The sequence below is a fragment of the Salmo trutta genome, chromosome 22 (assembly GCF_901001165.1).
Source record: "Salmo trutta chromosome 22, fSalTru1.1, whole genome shotgun sequence".
NCBI lineage: Eukaryota > Metazoa > Chordata > Actinopteri > Salmoniformes > Salmonidae > Salmo > Salmo trutta.
Genome location: NC_042978.1, coordinates 5,826,528 through 5,850,448, shown reverse-complemented (window position 1 = coordinate 5,850,448; position 23,921 = coordinate 5,826,528). Strand labels below are relative to the sequence as shown.

General features: G+C 41.7%; 1 protein-coding gene across 1 annotated transcript in view; it reads left to right on the top strand.

Moving 5' to 3' along the window:
- Positions 1–23,921, top strand: part of LOC115157960 (26S proteasome non-ATPase regulatory subunit 1) — a 123,511-nt gene that overhangs the window by 67,239 nt on the left and 32,351 nt on the right. The window contains exons 17-19 of the mRNA XM_029706336.1: positions 814–928; positions 19,674–19,790; positions 21,467–21,569. Of these exons, the coding sequence (XP_029562196.1) occupies positions 814–928; positions 19,674–19,790; positions 21,467–21,569 (335 nt within the window). The remainder of the gene's footprint in view (positions 1–813; positions 929–19,673; positions 19,791–21,466; positions 21,570–23,921) is intronic.

Sequence of the window (23,921 nt, the reverse complement as noted above, 5' to 3'; positions counted from 1 at the left end):
TATATTCTCACCCCATACTCCTGTAAGGGTTCTAATGTCCCAACCTGAACAGGGAAGGCAGCGGGTTAGGATGGGAGGGGGTCGACCATAATCACCTTGTGTAAATTGTTTAAAGAAACCATCTTGACACAGCTGCCTGGACTTGGGAGAGTTTGTAAAAGGTATTTGAGTCTTGGTTCAAAATGAACATGTGAGGAGGCTTCTCATAGTGAGACGGTTGGGCCCGTGGAAGCCAGGAAAATGTGATGGGGAAGAAGCCCTGGCAGTTACATGTGAAACACAAGATGGGTTAGCCAGAATATTCACTTCATTACCCTGGTGGTGTTAGACTTGAAGTAATATTCTGCCAAAATACACTAAGTTGGCATGGGGCACAGTTTTCTACAAAAATCCAATCACCTAAATGATGGTGTTCTTTATTATTATTTAATAAAAAACATAATTTTATTAACTTTGACTTTTGGGTGGATGTTAAAATGTTTCAGTGTGCTTGTTCTTTTTGTAAGACTAAAAGGGATTTTGACATAGTGAACGAGTTAAGAGGCTGGCGTCGCCCCTGCTGTACGTCTTAATTGACTTTGCTCAGTCTTCACTTAAGTCAGCAAAGAAATAACAATTTATACTTAGCAGAGATCATTTTTTTCTCCATTCTGCGCTAGACTCATGCCATTATAATTCAAGCCAAAGATTTCAATCTAGCAAAAATGGTTAATCACAATGTTTTCCCTTTCCCATACAGCACACCCAGATAAAATGCATAAAGACTTTGAGAGGTGTTAGACCTAGTCTTTCTCTCTCTTTGTGTGTCTGCAGGACCCCAGAGCAGTGCCCTAGTGTGGTGTCCCTCCTGTCAGAGAGCTACAACCCCCATGTGCGCTGCGGGGCCGCAATGGCCCTTGGCATCTGCTGTGCCGGGACAGGCAACAAGGTGAGTGCCCCTTCCACCTCATGTACTGTACATCCTTTCCCGACCTCCCTCCCTCCCCTCTCTGTGAACAACCTGCAAATTCTATTGTCCAGTCCAAAATCAGCCCATAGGCTTACCTGTAGACACTTCTTAATGCTGCTTCAAAATAATTTAAAGGGTCTATGAAATATTGCGAAAGCTCCTCCTAGCCTACCAAAGGGCTGTGTTGTATCCCTCCCACACACTATGAGTGTAGCAAAATAACAGACACCACCGAATACCTGAGGCTAACCGAGGCTAACTACTAGAAGACTCAACCTCTGCTAGGAACATACGGAGAAGGAACTGCCAGATGCGTCGTCATAGCCCGGAAGTAAAGCTGCACTGGGAGCCAAATTTGAAATTGAATACATGGAGCAGGTTGGAAAAAATCGAATTAAAACATGATTTAAATGTATTTTCAGAAGGGCTGTGGTCAACGTTCAAGGAATACAATAAATATAAACATTTCATTGGTAGTGGGGAGCTATTTTATACTTTTTTCACAGACCCATTATTTTCTCATTTGTCTTATAGCAACCCTATATTTTTGGCAGCCCTGGTGTGAAGGGGAGAAATGGCAGAGCAGACCGTCATATGACCCTAAATATTTTTGATACTTGGAATTACAATTTAAGACGACCAGTGCTTCTACAGCGAAAAATAAAAATCTTACATCTCTGCTGTTTGGGAGCAGGTTCTGAAGGTTTGCATTAAAATAGTGTGTGGGCTACTACAGATCACTGGTGTAGCCTATAGGCCTGCTTTGACATTTTTTTACAGCATATAATCTGATTGGATCCCCCTCACCTACTGAACGAACACGCTATACAGTGCAAAGCCCGCCACATCATCCCCAGCCCAGACCACCCACTCCACCACTGCTTTGATCTCCCATCAGGTCAGAGAAATCGGACAATTAAATGGCGCACACTGCACGCTTTTGGAGGAGTTTCATCCTACGGGCAGTCACTTATTATGAACAACTCCCCATATGGGCAGGGATGGGAGGGTAGGAAAGGAAAGGTATCTGTCCTATTGTTTTGTTTCCTGCTGTGTTTTCTATATGTGTTGTTTAGGCCTACATGAGAAGTGGGAAGATTTTCCTCTTGTAGGACAAACATGAATCTGAATCGGAATTGTTTTCACTTTTCCATCATATGACAGTCATGATTCTAATGCATTGATACAGCTGAATTCAATCAATGAATCAAAAGTTAATGCCGGTATTATTTTCTCCTTAATGGCATGATGAGCGTAAGCTCATAAACCGTAGAAAACTTAAGATTGATTGGCTTCTTTCTCTCATTGATACATTTCACACCTTCACAATCCAGACCCAAACACACATTTGAATGACACACATGAGGACTTGATTAACATAATGTGGGATGTGATGGATTATGGTCTTCTCTATTCGCTACAGAAAATTGTAAAGGAATAACGTTATGAAACAATCTCAAACTACAGCGGTCAAATGATTTGGCATAAATAGAAGCGAGCACCAACAGCTTGATAAAAAGTATAAAACACACAGGTTAAGTCTTAATTACAATATTATTAGAGAATGGAATATAATTGGATAAATTACAAAAAAGATTAGTTGATGCAGCCACCACTCGCGTGTGGATCGCTATTTGTTATTATTATTTATTTATTTGATCTTGTCTCATCGCTGCTACTCCCCAATGGGCTCAGGATAGGCGAAGGTGGAGTCATGTGTCCTCCGAGAAATATGATAAGCTCAATATCCTTTAATAGAGTAGGTAGGCCTATTAATAAAGATGATTTTCATTGAATTGATTAGCCCACTAACCAAGTTTTAAATGTGTAGTGTAGGGCTATAAATTGGGCAGCTAGTAGGCTATTTGCTAATAGGCTAATTATGTTCTGGCCTGCCGACTAGCTACAAGCTCAGGAAAAAATTGGCTAGAGGCCAAACCTAGTTGCCAACCCCTGTTGTATATTGTATTCAATCACCCCCTTCATCATCATCATTATTATCATCACATATTTTCCAAGATGGCGTAGTAGCAAGACGTGTTTGTTTTTGTGCCGTGTAAATATATATATTTTGGGGGGTTTTTTTCCTGTTTTTTTTCCTAGTTTTTCTGTATACATTTCAATCTCTTTTTCAATTTTCGAATGAAATATACCTTCCTGCAACCCGCCTCACCCAACATGGTATGGATCTGCAATTTTTTTAAGACCTTATAACTGGAACCTCCATCAGAAGCTAGCTTTCAGATGCTAGCCAGCTAATTAGCCACTAGCTATTTAGTCATTGTTAGCCACTGCTAGCAGTTTTTAGCACAGACACCAGCCGCTTTAGCCAGGATAATATCTGCCAGTCTGCACAGCCCTGAACATATTCCTGCCGCAAGCTCTGGACCATTACACCGGATCATCGCAGCTAGCTAGTTGCTACCGAGTGGCTATCGTGCCTAACGCCCTTGTCCAGAAGCAAGCACCAGTTAGCCTCGAGCTAGGACCATTCCCCCAGATAGCAAACGAAGTACACCAACTACAATACCTCTCTTGCCAATACCTCTCTTGTCGTTTGGCCCCGGACCCAAGTTGGTCAGGATGATATCTATGAGGGTGCCCATGTTTACGGATTTGGGGTTGTACCTGGTAGGTTCTTTGAGGGCATCTAGCTTAGATTGTGGGACGGCCGGGGTGTTAAGCATATCCTGACCAACTTGCCCTCTAAATACACCTCTGCTGTTTTCAACCAGGATCTCAGCGATCACTTCCTCAATGCCTGCGTCCGTTATGGGTCCGGGGTCAAACGACCACCCCTAATCACTGTCAAACGCTCCCTAAAACACTTCTGCGAGCAGGCCTTTCTAATCGACCTGGCCCGGGTATCCTGGAAGGATATTGAACTCATCCCGTCGGTAGAGGATGCCTGGTTGTTCTTCAAAAATGCCTTCCTCACCATCTTAAATAAGCATGCCCCTTTCAAAATATTTAGAACTAAGAACAGATATAGCCCTTGGTTCACTCCAGACTTGACTGCCCTTGACCAGCACAAAAATATCCTGTGGCGCACTGCACTAGCTTCGAATAGTCCCCGCGACATGCAACTTTTCAGGGAAGTCAAGAACCAATATACACAGTCAGTTAGGAAAGCAAAGGCTAGCTTTTTCAAACAGAAATTTGCGTCCTGCACTAATTCAAAAAAGTTTTGGGACACTGTAAAGTTCATGGAGAATAAAAGTACCTCCTCTCAGCTACCCACTGCACTGAGGTTAGGAAACACTGTCACCACTGATAAATCCACGATAATAGAGAATTTCAATAAGCATTTCTTTGCAGCTGGCCATGTTTTCCAACTGGCTACCCCAACCCCGGCCAACAGCTCTGCACCCCCCGCAGCAACTGGCCCAAGTCCCCCCCGCTTCTCCTTTACCCAAATCCAGACAGCTGACGTCCTGAAAGAGCTGAAGAATCAGGATCCCTACAAATCAGCTGGGCTAGACATTCTGGACCCTCTCTGCCGCCATTGTCACAACCCCTATTACTAGTCTATTCAACCTCTCTTTCGTATCGTCTGAGATTCCTAAAGATTGGACAGTGGCCGGGGTGCCACAGGGTTCAATTCTTGGGCCGACTCTTTTTTTATGTATATTTCAATGATGTCACTCTTGCTGCAGGTGATTCTTTGATCCACCTCTACGCAGATGACACCATTCTGTATACATCTGGCCCTTTGGACACTGTGTTAACCTCTCTGGGCCAGTGGGACGTTAGCGTCCCACTCTAGTCAACAGCCAGTGGAATCGCGTGGCGCGAAATACAAATACCTCAAAAATGCTATAACTTCAATTTCTCAAACATATGACTATTTTACACCATTTGAAAGATAAGACTCTCGTTAATCCAACCACGTTGTCCGATTTCAAAAAGGCTTTACAGCGAAAGCAAAACATTAGATTATGTCAGGAGAGTACCCTGCCAAAAATAATCACACAGCCATTTTCAAAGCAAGCATATGTCACAAAAACCAAAACCACAGCTAAATGCAGCACTAACCTTTGATGATCTTCATCAGATGACACTCCTAGGACATTATGTTATACAATACATGCATGTTTTGTTCAATCAAGTTCATATTTATATCAAAAACCAGCTTTTTACATTAGCATGTGATGTTCAGAACTAGCATACCCACCGAATAGCCTCCAACACTCTACTCAGCAAATTGGATGCAGTCTATCACAGTGCCATCCGTTTTGTCACCAAAGCCCAATATACTACCCATCATTGCGATCTGTATGCTGCTGTTGGCTGGTCCTCGCTACATATTTGTCGCCAAACTCACTGGCTCCAGGTCATCTATAAGTCTTTGCTAGGTAAAGCCCCGCCTTATCTCAGCTCACTGGTCACCATGGCAACACCCACCCGTAGCACGTGCTCCAGCAGGTATATTTCAATGGTCATCCCCAAAGTCAACACCTCTTTGGCCGCCTTTCCTTCCAGTTCTCTGCTGCCAATGACTGGAACGAATTGCAAAAAACATAAGTTGGAGACATAACTCCCTCACTAACTTCAAGAGTCAGAGCAGCTTACTGATCGCTGCAGCGGTACACAGCCCATCTGTAAATAGCCTATCCAACTACCTACCTTATCCCCATATTTGTTTTTTGTTTTTTTCTGCTCTTTTGCACACCAGTATTTCTACTTTCTACACATCCTCATCCTCACATTTATCACTCCAGTGTTTATTGCTAATTTGTAATTACTTCGCCACTATAGCCTTTTTATTGCCTTACCTCCTTACTTAATTTGCACTCACTGTATACAGATTTTCTATTGTGTTATTGACTGTATGTTTATTTATCCCATGTGTAACTCTGTGTTGTTGTTTTTGTTGCACTGCTTTGCTTTAGCTTGGCCAGGTCGCAGTAGTAAATGAGAGCTTGTTCTCAACAGGCCTACCTGATTAAATTAAGGTGAAATAAATAAAAATATTCAGATCATTAAAACATTTGTGGATAAAGTGCTAAACTTGAACTCGTGGATGTCTCGGTGAAGTGAAATGATTATGTTGCTCACCAGTGCGCTATGAAGAAGAAACAACGATACAATGTAGCCTAACATCGCTCGCAAACTGAACTTATATGAGATTTGTTTCACTATAGAAGCACTGGTCCTCTTTAATTGTAATTCCAGGCTCATATCAAAATATTTCCATGCTTATCGGATGGTCTCCTCTCCCTATAACAGTCACGCCAAGCATAGGGTTGCTATAAGACTGAAATGGGAAAATAATATATCTGTGAAGAAACTATGAAATAATTCCCCAATACCTTCTGATGTATATATTTACATATGTCTGATGTATATATGTATTACATGAATGGTGACCACATCCCTTCCGAAAATACATTTAAATGTTGTTTTAATGTGATTTTTTTCTTCTCTACCCAACTCCATGTATTCAATGTATTCCATTTCAAATTTGGCTCCCAGTGTGGCTTTACTCCCGGACTATTATGACGCATTTGGCAGTTCATTCTCTGTATGTTCCTATACCCTCTGTAGCCTCTGTCTGAGTTGCTAAGCAACGGCTCCTCTTTCAGTGCAAACTATATCATGAATGAATGACACTGAAGTAAGCAAATGTGTGATTTCGTTTCGAAAAGGGTAATACAGTGCATTCGGAAAGAATTCAGACCCCTTGACTTTTTCCACATTTTGTTATGTTACAGCCTTATTCTAAAATGGATAGAAATATTTTTTTCCCTCATCGATCTACACACAATACCCCATAATGACAAAGCAAAAACTGTTTTTTAGAAATGTTTGCAAAATACAGAAATACCTTATTTACATATATATTTACATTCTCTTTGCTATAAGACTCAAAATTGAGCTCTGGTGCATCATGTTTCCATTGATCCTCCTTGATGTTTCTACAACTTGATTGGAGTCCACCTGTGGTAATTTCGGAAAGGCACTAACCTGTCTATATAAGGTCCCACAGTTGACTGTGCATGTCAGAGCAAAAGCCAAGCCATGTCGAAGGAATTATCCATAGAGCTCCGACACAGGATTGTGTCGAGGCACAGATCTGGGGAAGGGTACCAAAAAATGTCTGCAGCATTGAAGGTCCCCAAGAACACAGTGTCCTCTATCATTCTTAAATGGAAGAAGTTTGGAACCACCAAGATTTTTCCTAGCCAAACTGAGCAATCGGGGGAGAAGGGCCTTGGTCAGGGAGGTGACCAAAACACTGATGGTCACTCTGACAGAGCTCCGGAGTTCCTCTGTGGAGATGGGAGAACCTTTCAGAAGGACAACCATCTCTGCGGCACTCCACCAATCAGGCCTTTATGGTAGAGTGGCCAGACGGAAGCCACTCCTCAGTTAAAGGCACATGACAGCCCACTTGGAGTTTGCCAAAAGGCACCTAAAGACTCTCAGACCATGAGAAATAAGATTCTCTTGTCTGATGAAACCAAGATTGAACTATTTGGCCTGAATACCAAGCGGCACGTCTGGAGGAAATAAGGCACCATCCCTACGCTGCCAAAGGTGCTTCAACAAAGTACTAAGTACTGAGTTATGTAAATGGAATATTTCAATTTTTGCAAACATTTCTAAACCTGTTTTTGCTTTCTTATTGATGTATTGTGTATAGCTTGATGAGGGGAAAAAACTATTTAATCAATTTTAGAATAAGGCTGTAACGTAACAAAATGTGGAAAAAGTTAAGGGGTCTGGAAACTTTCTGAGTAAACGGTATGTTCAAGCCTAATAAATTATATAGAAAGCGAATGAATGAGAAATTATACTTTTTGCGCAACTCAGAAGGAGTTTGGTTTAATGTTTGGTTGGCATATCGTCACTGGTGGTCAGGGATCTAGGGGGAGGGAGAAGAGGCCATCCTCTTCGCCCTCGTCTTACCAAAGTAACAATGATCCTTCAGCACACAAAAAAGGGAATCATGAATGGAAGGGAATTGTAAAAGTTCTCAATCAGCTTGCAGGTGACAAAAATAGATTTCATTATTGAAAGGTTTTTACTCTAACATTTGAGAACATGTAACATAATTTCATATCTGATAGTCCATATATGAAATAATATGTTAATGTGTGACTAAGTAGCAAAGTTACGAACCAGCTAACCTTAGACCAGAGGGGTATCCTACAAAGCAAGCTAGATCTACTCAGGGTTTTCTTCATGTGAAGCTTCAGTTAGCTTCACATGAAGCTCTGGCTTCATCCGTACTATGACGGGTGATATTGCTCGTCCGCCTGCTGCTAACTCTAGCAGGCTTGTAACGGTGTGTGCATTTAACACAAGGCTAATCAAACTCCGAACTCTTCATTGAGACAATGCTGAAACATCAATCCATGAGTGAGTCAGTACCACATTTTCATTTGTGCCGAAATCAAAATGAAAGACAAGTAATCTTGCAAATTCTGCAGGCTATGTTGTGAATTAGGCTTTTAGAAGTGCCAACTTCATTATTTATCGTTAATGCCGTGTTTTGTGTGCTTATCAATGCACAAGCACCTTTTTTCCCCACTCTTATCGCTATTTTTTTTATTTATTAAGTCATACAAAAGTTACATTGGGTGAAGTTTAAAATGCATTCTGTCATTACTAAATATGTAATGTGAAATACCTTAACATTACTAATTTCTATCACAAAAAATATGATGAATAAAATATTAAATCATTTATCTTCAAATGATGGGGACAGTGGCGACCCGTCACTCAGGGCAGGTGGGGCAGAGCTCTACCTGTTTAGCTAAAAAAATATACAGTACTAGTGAACATTTGGACACACATACTCATTAAAGTTTTTAAACGTTTTTTTTAAACATTTTCTACGTTGAAGACATCAAAACTATGAATTAACACATTTGGAATCATGTAGTAACCAAAAAAGTGTTAAACAAATCAAAATATAAAAAATGCCTTGACAGCTTTGCACACTCTTGGCATTCTCTCAACCAGATCCACCTGGAATGATTTCTTGAAGGAGTTCCCACATGTGCTGAGCACTTGTTGGCTACTTTTCCTTCATTTTGCGGTCCAACTCATCCCAAACCATCTCAATTGGGTTGAGGTCGGGTGATTGTGGAGGCCAGGTCATCTGATGCAGCACTCCCTCACTCTCCTTCTTGGTCAAATAGCCCTTACACAGCCTGGACATGTTGGTTCATTGTCCTGTAGAAAAACAAATGATAGTCCCACTAAGCGCAAACCAGATGAATGGGGTATCGCTGCGGACTTGATGGTGCGCATGTAGCCTATAGCCTGTTTTAGAGAGATGTAATCATCGAATATTGTAAGTGCTTTCATTGTCTGCTTATATACCCCCTTTATTTATCCTACGGTTCTGACTCGGTGAATACTGTAGGAACGGTCCATTTTCTGAATTCTGTCGCTGTACATTTCAAAAGTGCTGAACAAATAGTTATATTGACCACTTCCATCTTAGCTCGCTCATTAACCTGTATTTGTATTTGCACGGCCGGATAAAAAACGTACCCAATTTAATCTGGTTACTACTCCTGCCCAGTAACTAGAATATGCATATAATTATTGGCTTTGGATAGAAAACACCCTAAAGTTTCTAAAACTGTTTGAATGGTGTCTGTGAGTATAACAGAACTCATTTGGCAGGCCAAAACCTGAGAAGATTCCTTACAGGAAGTGGCCTGTCTGACCATTTCTTGCCCTCCTTGATCATCTCTAACAAAAACAGGGGATCTCTGGCATGACGTGACACTTCCTACGGCTCCCATAGGCTCTCAGAACCCGGGAAAAAGCTGAATGACGTAATTTCAGGCCCAGGCTGAAACACACTAGTGCTTTTGGCAAGTGCTCTATCAGAGGGCCATGAGACTGAGGCTCGTGCATGAGGGGATAGCATGCTTTTACTTTCACTCTCTTTGTAATAAAAAACGATTTCCCGGTCGGAATGTTATCGCTTTTTACGAGAAAAATGGCATAAAAATTGATTTTAAACAGCGGTTGACATGCTTCGAAGTACGGTAATGGAATATTTATAATTTTTTTGTCACGAAATGCGTCGTGCTCGTAACCCTTATTTACCCTTTCGGATAGTGTCTTGAACGCATGAACAAAACGCCGCTATTTGGATATAACAATGGATTATTTGGGACCAAACCAACATTTGTTATTGAAGTAGAAGTCCTGGGAGTGCATTCTGACGAAGACAGCAAAGGTAATAACATTTTTCTTATAGTAAATCTGACTTTGGTGAGTGCTAAACTTGCTGGGTGTCTAAATAGCTAGCCCTGTGATGCCGGGCTATCTACTTAGAATATTGCAAAATGTGCTTTCACCGAAAAGCTATTTTAAAATCGGACATATCGAGTGCATAGAGGAGTTCTGTATCTATAATTCTTCAAATAATTTATGTTTTTTGTGAACGTTTATCGTGAGTAATTTAGTAAATTCACCGGAAGTGTTCGGTGGGAATGCTAGTCACATGCTAGTCACCTGCTAATGTAAAAAGCTGTTTTTTGATATAAATATGAACTTGATTGAACAGACATGCATGTATTGTATAACATAATGTCCTAAGATTGTCATCTGATGAAGATCATCAAAGGTTAGTGCTGCATTTAGCTGTGGTTTGGGTTTATGTGACATTATATGCTAGCTTGAAAAATGGGTGTCTGATTATTTCTGGCTGGGTACTCTGCTGACATAATCTAATGTTTTGCTTTCGTTGTAAAGCCTTTTTGAAATCGGACAGTGTGGTTAGATTAACGAGAGTGTTGTCTTTAAAATGGTGTAAAATAGTCGTATGTTTGAGAAATTGAAGTAATAGCATTTCTAAGGTATTTGAATAACGCGCCACGGGATTCAACTGGCTGTTGAGTAGGTGGGACGCAAGCGTCCCACCTGCGGGACACACTATTAAACAGCCAGTGAAATAGCAGGGCGCCAAATTCAAAACGACAAAAATCTTATAGTTCAAAATTCTCAAACATACAACTATTATATCCCATTTTAAAGATAAGATTCTCATTAATCCAACCACATTGTCCGATTTCAAAAAGGCTTTACGGCGAAAGCATAGCATTAGATTGTTAGCACATCACCTTGACAAGAAAAACCACACAGCCATTTTCCAAGCAAGGAGAGGTGTCACAAAAAACAGAAATACAGCTAAAATGAATCACTAACCTTTGATGATCTTCATCAGATGGCACTCATAGGACTTCAAGTTACACAATACATGAATGTTTTGCTCGATAAAGTTCATATTTTTATCCAAAATCCCCATTTTACATTGGCGCGTGATGTTCAGAAAATGTATTGCCTCCAAATTTCCGGTGAATGAGCACATTTACAAAAATACTCATCATAAACATTGGTAAACTTTACAACAGTTATTGAAAGAATTATAGATACACTTCTCCTTAATGCAACCGCTTTGTCAAATTTCAAAATAGGTTTACGGCGAAAGCACATTTTTCTATATTCTGAGTACAGAGCTCAGCCATCAAAGCAAGCTATACAGTTACCTGCCAAGTTCTGGAGTAAAAAAAAAGTCAGAAATAGTATTATAAATCTTCACTTACCTTTGCTGATCTTCGTCGGAATGCACTCCCAGGACTCCCACTTCCACAAGAAATGTTCGTTTTGTTCGATAAACTCCATATTTATGTCCAAATACCTCCGTTTTGTTCGCGCGTTCAGTCGAGTTATCCAAATGCGCCATGCTCGCGCAGTTTGTTGAGACGAAAAGTCCAAAAAGTTATACTACAGTTTGTAGAAACATGTCAAACGATATATAGCATCAATCTTTAGGATGTTTTTATCATACATCTTCGATAATATTCCAACCGGACAAATCCTTTGTCTTCAGAAAGGAAAATGAAATCACCTCCCGCTGACGGCCACGCGCATGAATGATCTAATGGCTCTCTGGTTGAAATGACTGTCATTCCCTTCCAGGTCACAGTAGAAGCCTGTAACAACGTTCTAAAGACTGTTGACATCTACTGGAAGCCTTAGGAACTGCAAAATGACCCCTAAGTCACTGTAGTTTGAATAGGGAATCAATTAAAAAACTACAAGCCTCAGATTTTCAACTTCCTGGTTGGATTTTTCTCAGGGTTTTGCCTGCCATATGAGTTCTGTTATACTCACAGACATCATTCAAACAGTTTTAGAAACTTCAGCTATCCAAATCTACTAATAATATGCATATCCTACCTTCTGAGTCTGAGTAGCAGGCAGTTTAATTTGGGCACGCCTTTCATCCGGACGTCAAAATACTGCCCCCTACCCTAGAGAAGTTAATGTCTTAATCGATATTATATTAATATGAATTGCCTCTTATCAGCTCATCGTTCCCATGCCAAAGTTTGTACATCTCAATTGTCAGTAGAAACCACATTTGTTTAAGCAAGTCAGCTATGTTTTTTTTTTTGTTAAAGGCAGTAAATGAGGCTGAATTAACTGTTTCACTGACCGACAAGGCTCTGCTGATAGCCAGGTGTAGCGGTGGTGCGTATTCACTCCATGGTGCTGAAAATAAAGCTTTGCTGTTGGGACAGCTTTATGTAGGCCCTAACAGTTTGTGGGCACCGTTTGTCACCGTTATAGTGCAATTAATGTATTGTTTAGTGCTGTGTTGTGTAGTGGCTTTGCTGGCATGCATCTAAAAAGAAACTTGAGGTTTTAGGAATCATATCACAGATAAACCGACACATAATGAGATATTAGCTAGCTATATAGTTAGCTAGCTAGTTGTTAAAAATTATTATATGGGATCATAATGTTACATTTTCCTGGTAATATAGCAGTCCTGCAGATGTTCTCTCTTCCTGGCTTGCTAGCTACAGCAGCTTCATATCTAATCACTAGCCAGTTCGTTTTAGCTAGCTCAGGCCTGGGCAATAATTTTCCATGGAGGGCCACATTAGAATATATTTTTGCCATCATGGGCCAGAATCCTATTACAGGATTATACATCATGTGTATGACTGTGTTGACAGATATATCTACTGTAAATCACGTCCAGCTATGCTACTTTTAACATGCACAGAAATAAACCACATCCATGTTCTCCTTTTTGGTAGGTATTTTCATTATTAAACATGCAATTAACTACCCGGAGGGAAATGTACACTGTGCATTCAGCACCACGGACAGAACTCTTGTTAACGGGTATGCACAAAAACACAAAGTGAGAGCTCAACATTACATTTAAACTACTCAATCAGTGTGAGGAGTGAAGTCTCTGATGGGCATTTACTAGAGCAGTGAAGTCCGGTATAGTTTCTGATGTCGCTATGCGCAGGATTGGTAAGAGTCCGTAAGAGATGATCTGTGCCTTGACTTGTTATATTTCATCACTGAAAATGTCTCTTCACATAAATAAGTTGACCCAAACAGTACAAAAATGTTCTGATCGTTACTCCTAATCTTTGGGAAGTATGTGTTCATCAAGAGATGCATAGAACCTCATCAGTGACATTGGAGAACTATTTAAAAACGATCACTGCATCAGACTGAAGATCGATAAGCTCAAGTTGGGAGCGTTATCCACATTGAAGGTGAAAGGAGAGGAAACCAACAAACTCACCATTCAAAGCACGCAGCTGTGATGTATACTTCTCCCGCTGGTCATTTGACAGGGAACAGACTAGTAGTGTTGGAAGGTGGGTGAGATTGTTGGCTTGTACTTGCCGGGTCAGGAGGAGGAAGTTTCCCTTGAAGGCTTTGACAAGGCTGTACATCTGATGTGCAAAAAGGCCCTTCCCTTGTAGTTTGGAATTCAGTTCATTCATGAGGGCCATGATGTCCACGGTGAAGGCAATATCAGCCAACCATTCTTTATCTTGCAGTTGAGGGAAATCCACATATTTTCCTTTCATTTGCAAAAACTCAGCAATCTCCGACTTCAGGTCCCACACCCTTTTAAGCACCTTCCTCAAACTCAGCCATCTCACATTTGTGTGGTAGGGGAGATCTGCATGACCCGACTGTCTCTTCCAACAGCGAGACAAACTGCCTGTGGTTTAAAGATTTTGCTCTTATGAAGTTAGTCACTAAAGTGGTAATCTAAAACATGGTTAATTTTCAGAACATATTTACAGAGCACCTCCAAATGAATAATGCAATGCAGGAAAATAATTTTCTGATCTCTCTAATATCATGCCTCTCTCTAATATCAATATGCCTCATCCATTACTGTCCTGGTCAGTGATTACTGTCTTATTTCACTGTAGAGCCTCTAGCCCTGCTCAATATGCCTTAACCAAACATGTTGTTCCACCTCCTACATATGTGATGACATCACCTGGTTTAAACATCTCTAGAGACTATATCTCTCTCATCATTACTCAATGCCTAGGTTTAACTCCAATGTACTCACATCCTACCTTACCTTTGTCTGTACACTGTGCATTGAATCTATGCTATCGTGCCCAGAAACCTGCTCCTTTTACTCTCTGTTCCGAACGTGCTAGATGGCCAGTTTGTATAGCCTTTAGCCGTACCCTTATCCTATTTCTCCTCTGTTCCTCTGGTGATGTGGAGGTTAATCCAGGTCCTGCAGTGTCTAGCTCCACTCCCACTCCCCAGGTGCTCTCATTTGTTGACTTCTGTAACCATAAAAGGCTTGGTTTCTTGCATGTTAACATTAGAAGCCTACTCCCTAAGTTTGTTTTACTCACTGCTTTAGCACACTCTGCCAACCCGGATGTCTTAGCCGTGTCTGAATCCTGGCTTAGGAAGACCACCAAAAACCCTGAAATCTCCATCGCCAACTATACCATTTTCCGCCAAGATAGAACTGCCAAAGGGGGCGGTGTTGCAATCTACTGCAAAGATAGTAATACAGAACTCTGCAGGCTATCCAAGTCTGTACCCAAACAATTAGAGTTTCTACTTCTAAAAATTCACATTTCCAGAAACAAGTCTCTCACTGTTGCCGCTTGCTATAGACCTCCCTCTGCCACCAGCTGTGCCCTCGATACCGTATGTGAATTGATTGCCCCCCATCTATCTTCTGAGCTCGTGCTACTAGGTGACATCAACTGGGACATGCTTAACACCCCGGCCATCCTACAATTTAAGCTTGATGCCCTCAATCTCACACAAATTATCAATGAACCTACCAGGTACAACCCCAAATCTGTAAACACGGGCACCCTCATAGATGTCATCCTAACTAACTCGCCCTCCAAATACACCTCTGCTGTTTTCAATCAAGATCTCAGCGATCACTGCCTCATTGCCTGCATCCGTAATGGGTCTGCGACCAAACGACCACCCCTCATCACTGTCAAACGCTCCCTAAAACACTTCTGCGAGCAGGCCTTTCTAATCGACTTGGCCGGGGGATCCTGGAAGGACATTGACCTCATCCCGTCAGTAGATGATGCCTGGCTATTCTTTAAAAGTGCCTTCCTCACCATCTTAAATAAGCATGCCCCACTCAAAAAATGTAGAACTAGGGATAGATATAGTCCTTGGTTCACTCCAGGCCTGTCTGCCCTTGACCTGCACAAAAACATCCTGTGGCTTTCTGCATTAGCATCGAATAGCCCCCGTGATATGCAACTTTTCAGGGAAGTTAGGAACAAATATACACAGGCAGTTAGCTTTTCTAAGGCTAGCTTTTTCAAACAGAAATTTGCATCCTGTAGTACTAACTCAAAAAAGTTCTGGGACACTGTAAAGTCCATGGAGAATAAGAGCACCTCCTCCCAGCTGCCCACTGTTCTGAGGCTAGGAAACACTGTTACTACCGATAAATCCACTATAATTGAGAATTTCAATAAGCATTTCTCTACGGCTGGCCATGCTTTCCACCTGGCTACCCCTACTCCGGTCAACTGCCCGGCACCCTCCACATTAATCCGCCAATGCCCCCACCATTTCTCCTTCACCCAAATCCAGATAGCTGATGTTATGAAAGAGCTGCAAAATCTGGACCCATACAAATCAGCCGGGCTAGACAATCTGGACCCTCTCTTTCTAAAATTATCTGCCCGAAATTGTTGCAACCCCTATTACTAGCCTGTTCAACCTCTCTTTCGTATCGTCTGAGATTCCCAAAGATTGGAAAGCTGCCGCGGTCATCCCCCTCTTCAAAGGGGGTGACACTCTAGACCCAAACTGCTACAGACCTATATCTATCCTACCCTGTCTTTCTAAGATCTTCGAAAGCCAATTAACAGATTACCGACCATTTCGAATCCCACCGTACCTTCTCCTCTATGCAATCTGGTTTCAGAGCTGGTGATGGGTGCACCTCAGCCACGCTCAAGGTCCTAAACGACATCATAACCGCCATCGATAAGAGACATTACTGTGCAGCCGTATTCATCGACCTGGCCAAGGCTCCCACATTCTTATTGGCAGACTCGACAGCCTTGGTTTCTCAAATGATTGCCTCGCCTGGTTTACCAACTACTTCTCTGATAGAGTTCAGTGTGTCAAATCGGAGGGCCTGTTGTCCGGACCTCTGGCAGTCTCTATGGGTGTGCCACAGGGTTCAATTCTCGGGCCAACTCTCTTCTCTGTATACATCAATGATGTTGCTCTTGCTGCTGGTGATTCTCTGATCCACCTCTATGCAGACGACACCATTCTGTATACTTCTGGCCTCTCTTTGGACACTGTGTTAACTAACCTCCAGACGAGCTTCAATGCCATACAACTCTCCTTCTGTGGCCTCCAACTGCTCTTAAATGCAAGTAAAACTAAATGCATACTATTCAATCGATCACTGCCCGCACCTGCTCGCCTGTCCAGCATCACTACTCTGGACGGCTCTGACTTAGAATACGTGGACAACTACAAATACCTGGGTGTCTGGTTAGACTGTAAACTCTCCTTCCAGACTCACATTAAGCATCTCCAGTCCAAAATGAAATCTAGAATTGGCTTCCTATATCGCAACAAAGCATCCTTCACCCATGCTGCCAAACATACCCTCGTAAAACTGACCATCCTACCGATCCTCGACTTCGGTGATGTCATCTATAAAATAGCCTCCAACACTCTACTCAACAAACTGGATGCAGTCTATCACAGTGCCATCCGTTTTGTCACCAAAGCCCCTTACACTACCCACCATTTCGACCTGTAAACTCTAGTTAATTGGCCCTCACTTCATACTCGTCGCCAAACCCACTGGCTACAGGTTATTTACAAGTCTCTGCTAGGTAATGCCCCGCCTTATCTCAGCTCACTGGTCACCATAGCAGCACGTGCTCCAGCAGGTATATCTCACTGGTCACCCCCAAAGCCAATTCCTCCTTTGGTCGTCTTTCCTTCCAGTTCTCTGCTGCCAATGACTGGAACGAACTGCAAAAATCTCTGAAGCTGGAGACTCATATCTCCCTCACTAGCTTTAAGCACCAGCTGTCAGAGCAGCTCACAGATCACTGCATCTGTACATAGCCCATTGCATCTGTACATAGCCCATCTGTAAACAGCCCATCTATCTACCTACCTCATCCCCATACTGTATTTATTTATCTTGCTCCTTTGCACCCCAGTATCTCTACTTGCACATTCATCTCCTGCACATCTACCCTTCCAATGTTTGATTGCTATATTGTAATTACTTCGCCACCATGGCCTATTTATTGCCTTAACTTACCTCATTTGCACTCACTGTATATAGACTTTTTGTTTTCTTTTGTTCTACTGTATTATTGACTGTATGTTTTGTTTATTCCATGTGTAACTCTGTTGTTGTGTGTCGAATTGCTATGCTTTATCTTGGCCAGGTTGCAGTTGCAAATGAGAACTTGTTCTCAACTAGCCTACCTGGTTAAATAAAGGTGTATCCTTTTGAAAAGGCCAATGTTTTTTCCTGTCAAGTTTGGGCTGGATAACTTTTCAAAACTCAGTCCCAGCTTTGCCGCACACTTATTAACCTCCTCCAATAAATGTTTCCCTGCGGTTGTGCTCTTCATTGACTGCACTGAAGCAAGCTCCTCTGTCATTTCAAAGTCTGGGGTTATGCCTCATAAGAATATCAACAACTACGTCTTGTCAAGTGCATCACTGCTCTCATCCAGGGCCAAGGAGAAATGGGTGAACTCCTTTACCTTGTCGTTCAACTGTTGTTCCATGTTCTTTGCGATGTCCTCAACACGCCGTGTCACTGTTTGTCTTGACAGGGAAACATTTTCAAACAGCTCTTTCTTGTTGGGGCAAAGTATTGCTGCAGAGTCAATTAAACATTCTTTAATGATTTTGCCCTCAGCGAATGGCTTGCTATGTTTTTAGCAATTTTGTGGGACAGTACATAGCTAGCTCTCGCAATTCTGTTTGCTGAATGCAGTTTTGTGAAAAGTCCTTGCTGCTTTTCCAACAGAGAAAGCAACTCTTTCAATGCACTTGCCCTCTGCTCAGAAGACATTCCTATATTTTGCTGCGCGCTTCGTCTGGAAATGTCGGGACAAGTTGTAGTCTTTCAAGACAGCGATGCTTTCTTTGCACACTAAGCACACAGCTTTCTCTGATACCTCAAAGAAATATTTCAATGTCCACTCTTGCTGGAATACCCTACATTCATTGTCTACCCTCCTTTTTTTAAATCTTTGTAAAATGTTCCCGCAATTTCTAGCTAGCTACTATTTGTAACTGTGACGTGTGTGTCAGCCTGTCTGTCCTTGTGCAGTTGTTATTTATACATGCCTTCAAAATATATGTCCCACAAGCGGTGGAAGTTAAATCGTTACACAAAGGCTAGTATTCATTGGGTTTTTAAAATGAATAACAAATGTTTTTCGAAACTTTACTATTGCAAATTCTTTGATCTGAGCATGATTCCGTGGCCTGTATTGCATCTTGTCCTGTGCCGCATATGGCCCCCGGGCCTGCCTTTGCCCAGGCCTGCTCTAGCGCATACCTAATGACAATTTTTTTTATTGTCAATATGAGCATTTGACTTTGTGCCGTTATCAATGAAAACAATTACATCTAAAAGACAAGAGAAGACCTAAATCAAGTAGGCTAGCTAGCTACCTTGTCTAGTAGAGGTGTGGTAGCATTCACTTTCAGTCTCCGCGCAAAAATTCACAATTTGCTCAGTCCTACCAATGGCTCATTGGTGTCAGTTGTTACTATGGCAATTCAAGATGGCGCTACCCATACCTCTAATAGTAAATGTTCACAATCATAATGCAACAAATGTTACCATGTTAAATGCACCTGTTTTGTATTAGTGGCTTGAATACATCTCTTTGCTTAGCTTTACTTTCTAAAGTGTTTTCAATCTATGAATCTGATAGAGATCTCAAGTGTAGGCCTCATCTTGGGTCCTCACTGCTGAGTGCTGAGTTTTGCCCTGGCACAGCTGAGCCCGCCCTTCCTCAGAAGCCCCTGGTAACTTGTGCCAAGCGGCTGAGCTGGCACCCTCTGCCAGGCTTACTTCTTAATACCCAGGAGAGCGCTGGTCCAAACACTGGCCTAGAAGTTTCTAACTGGACTGAGAGAGCTCACTGTTTACCCACCTGAGTCACTTCTCCCTTAAGGAGCTGGGGCTTATCCTCCTGTAGAACAGCAAAGTACTGTGCTCGTACTTAGTGAGTAGCACCCAACTTTATCTATGTATTTATTTGGAGTCTAAACAACATGATAACCTTGTCTTGAGGATTTACCTGTTTTCTTTTCAAGTTGCCATCTAGGTATTTGTTTAATTTGTGTATTGTATTATCATTGAAAAGTTATTTTGTTCTTTCTCTCTTCTCAGGACGCCATCAACCTGCTGGAGCCTATGACTAATGACCCGGTGAACTATGTGAGACAGGGCGCCCTCATCTCATCAGCTCTCATCATGATCCAGCAGACCGAGGTCACCTGTCCCAAGGTGAGTGGAAGTGAAACAGTCCATCCCATTCACAGCCCACATTTAGGAGAGAAATTGGCGACCAGTAACTTTGTTATTCACTGACTTTAATATATCTTCGTTTGTATGGCTGATGGTGGAATTATCTGTTTGCATGGTATGCTACTGTAGCCTATTGAAATGTTCTCAACATTGTCTAGAATGTTACTTTTCGTTGCCTGGCTTGCTAGACTGACATATTTTAAATACATCTTTTTACTGTTTGTTTTTTTTGTTGGTGGGGGTGCAAAAAATGATGCAGGTAACGTTACTATTTGGACCAGTCTTCTGCGCTGTCATGCAGACTGCTGTTTTTGTGAAATACTTTTTCGTAATGACAAAGACAAGTTTTATGTCGGACACAAAAATAGAACGTTCATGATTTAATCCATGCCAAAGACGGTAAGATGAAAGGCGATGTTGATACTGAGGGGTTGGCGAGTCTTTGAAATACCTTACCGCAATCATGACTATGCTGGTTGGCGGAAATAAAAGTACAGGCTTTGTCGCCAGTAATACCTTTCAGATATAAAGAAAAGGTGGCAGGTTTTCGGTTCTGTTTGAAAGGGATATCAGTCAGCAGAGGGTAGGAAAGAGAAGGGTGGGGAGGCTAGCTAAGAGGAGCTGCTCTCTCTCTCTCTCTCTCTCTCTCTCCTCGTTTGCACAACAAGCTCTGTCACAGCCGTTTAAGAAATGCCAGACTCATTTTCAAAGCGTCCTCTGGTCTCGGCCTGTACATCAACAGCCTTTGAGCTCGGGGCGGTGTGAAAGATTGTGCAAGAGACTCATTTTAAATTGGAAACGGCAGGAGGCACAACACGTGCGCCTGTGTAATTTTCAGCGTCTTTCCAGATTTTGTTTGGTGTGCTCTCTCACTGGTGATGGTGGCATGGCAGCTAGCGTGACAGTGCGGCGGGTGTGTCAGTACACCTTGGGCATGCAGGTTGTTTATGTAGGCCTACACTGCCATACTGTTATGGACCGCCTGCTGTTTATTTTTTTTCTCAGCACACTTTTATTTTGTGCCCCACACACGGTACATATGTGCCAATAACGTAAACGCACATGCTCAACTAAACTTTTCTTTCATATACATACCTTCTCCTTGTTATTTCTTTGCCTGACATTTTTTATGATTGAAGCCACGCTGTCATTAATTGCGGTGGGCCTATTTAAATGTGAAGCCACACTGATGTTTTCAAGTGTTCTCGAGACAGGAAGGCGATTCGGTGCAGTTGTGTTAAATCGTGTTCGTCGAGTATGTGCCTCGGTGCCTCACACTCCCAGGTGGGCCACTTACTTTACAGGACTCATTTTTTTTATATCTTACATGGAATTATTAATGGTAATGTTTTAACCATATAACCCTTCTTATATATTTATTATCGAGAAGTGTGGCTAGTGAGTTTTTAACCAGCTAATAGTGGCTCTCACTTCATGTCAGTTCCAAATGTGGGCCTTGGCATGCATATTGACTTTATCAAAGCCAAAGTGACGTGGCAGCCAAAAGGTTCCCCATATGCAGCTGAAAAACCAGACAACAAAGAACTTAAGTATATTTCATCGAATACGAGTGCTAGATTGTAATGTGGAGGCCCACCAAATAAACTGAACAATGAGTTTGAGTCATGATGGTTTTCGTTGCTTTCCCGGCACAGGTGAACCAGTTCCGGCAGCTCTACTCCAAGGTCATCAATGACAAGCATGATGACGTCATGGCCAAGTTCGGGGCCATCCTGGCCCAGGGCATCCTGGATGCAGGTCAGTGTCTTGTGTCAAGTGTGTGTGACTGATATTTGGTGGCAGCGGTGGGGTTTCTTCAGAAAACTTGTGGGTGTATCTGTTTCTGTCTGCTCTTTAGGGGAAGTGTGTGTGTGTGTGTGTGTGTGTGTGTGTGTGTGTGTGTGTGTGTGTGTGTGTGTGTGTGTTGGCAAGATTTACAAGGGGTCCAGTTCCAGCCACCCCTCAGGGCTTGACCACCCCTGTGTCCTGTGATTTTCCCCAACTTCCTTCTCTGGAAGCGATCATGCTACGATGTATTAGCACCTGGCTGTCCAGCACTGAGAACAGCCACATGACTCTTGTTATTACTGTTAGTCTGACTGTGTGTGTGTGTGTGTGTGTGTGTGTGTGTGTGTGTTCTCCAGGGTTTCCGTTAGAGCTGAGATTAACCAAAATGTCAATGTTTTTTTTTTTGTGGTTATTTAACAACTAATTGACGTCAATTAGTTGGATACACTTTTACGTCTGCTACGTTAAGTTAGATGATACACACAGACCACATACACTGCCACATGAGAGGAATGTTCACAACGACAGGCGAGAGGGATGGAGAAAGTTTGAAAGCATGTCTGATCTACTTTGAAAAACGAGTAAAAATGATTGTCAGACAGCTCTGCACCGTACTTAGGCAGGCTAGCCTAGCTAAATAGGATGACTAAAGACAGTACAGTATGGGGAATACAGAGAGACTGTAATGTTAGATGGTTGGCTGGCTGCTACTGCCTGAGTAGAGATCAGATGATGACTAAGGAATGAACAATTATGAAGTCATCAAATAAAACTAAGTAATATACACAACTGAAATATTTGGTTATTTCTTAGAAATTTCTTATTTTTCTATGTGGCCCTGACAGAGACGATGGAATATTTTCAATGTTTTGGCAATTGAATGTTCACTGTTTTTGGCTTTGGAATTTCTATTAAAAAGCTCTAATCATTTTAATGTAATTATTTCATAATGCATTTCATGTTTAAAACAATAATCGAAATCGAAAACCGTGATGTTTTTATAATTGCACCTAAACCGAACGGGCCTAAAAAAGCACATCACATTGGACAAAAAATGAATAAATGAAAAGCCGATAAAATAAAACTTATGTCGGCCAATTGTTCGGGAGAAGAAAAAAAGTCCCATTGTAAAATAATGCTTTTTAGCCTATTCATGGATGGATATACCAGTCAATGTAAATACATTTGACCGGTCATGCTTATCGGTCTATAGGTTCATAATTTAGTGGAATTAAATTGGCGCGTGTGTATTTTCGTTAGTCGTTATGTTTATCACACAGCATACATGTACAGAGCCTATGATGAGCAGGATGTCAGACAGCGCTGCAGCTTTGCAAACAGCTCATTTGTTGCTGCTGGAGTGAAACGTGTATTTAAAAGCCCAATCATTGCGTAACAATTCTAAATGCAATCGCGTGTTAAACAGTTTTGATGGCCACGATTTAAAAATATCTATTTTTATTTCTCAACTGGTAATTGAAGTAAGCTTTCCATTTGCCATTCAAGTGCATATAGGCAACGGTAGGCAGGCTTCAGTGCGTCACACACCACTTTGCAATGAGGTGGAGGCAGTATGCAATTTTTTAACATATATTTAATTATTTGAAATCTGAACGTTTTACTTCATATTATGATGCATGTCTTACCTTGCTTAAAAGTCAAATTCGACCATAGAAACGGTGAGGCAATTATTTCATAGACTTCCATATGTCATTGAAACCATTAGCCTATTTCTCTCATGTTCTATAGACGGTTTGGCTATTTAGCAACAAAACTGACGAATGCTCAACTATGCGGCAAAACAGACTGGGTTAGCTTAGATTGTTGACTTCATGTAAGCTATATTTCGTCTCCAATGTTTATTGAAAACAGAGATACATTTGCAGAATGAGCACTTGCTGTCTCTCAAATACATCGTTAAAGTTGGTGTTAGCTAGCGAATGTTTTGCCATATTAGCATTGACATGAAATCAGTCAAAACACCTAAAAACAAGACATGATATCAATATTCAAACCTTTTACTCAGTACTTTGTTGAAGCACCTTTGGCAGAGATTACAGCATCGAGTCTTCTTGGGTATGATGCTACAAGCTTGGCACACCTGTATTTGGGGAGTTTCTCCCATTGCAGATCCTCTCAAGCTCTGTCAGGTTGGATGGTTACCCTTTTCAAGGTCAAAATTGTGGGGGGTAACTAAATCAACAAAGCCACCAGTTTCACAAAATCACATTGATTTCTCTTAATCCCAGGCCAAAGGCCTCGCTAACGTTTCCATTAGTCATTTATGATCATTTTAGCTTAACAAGCTTTTAAAAGTGAAAA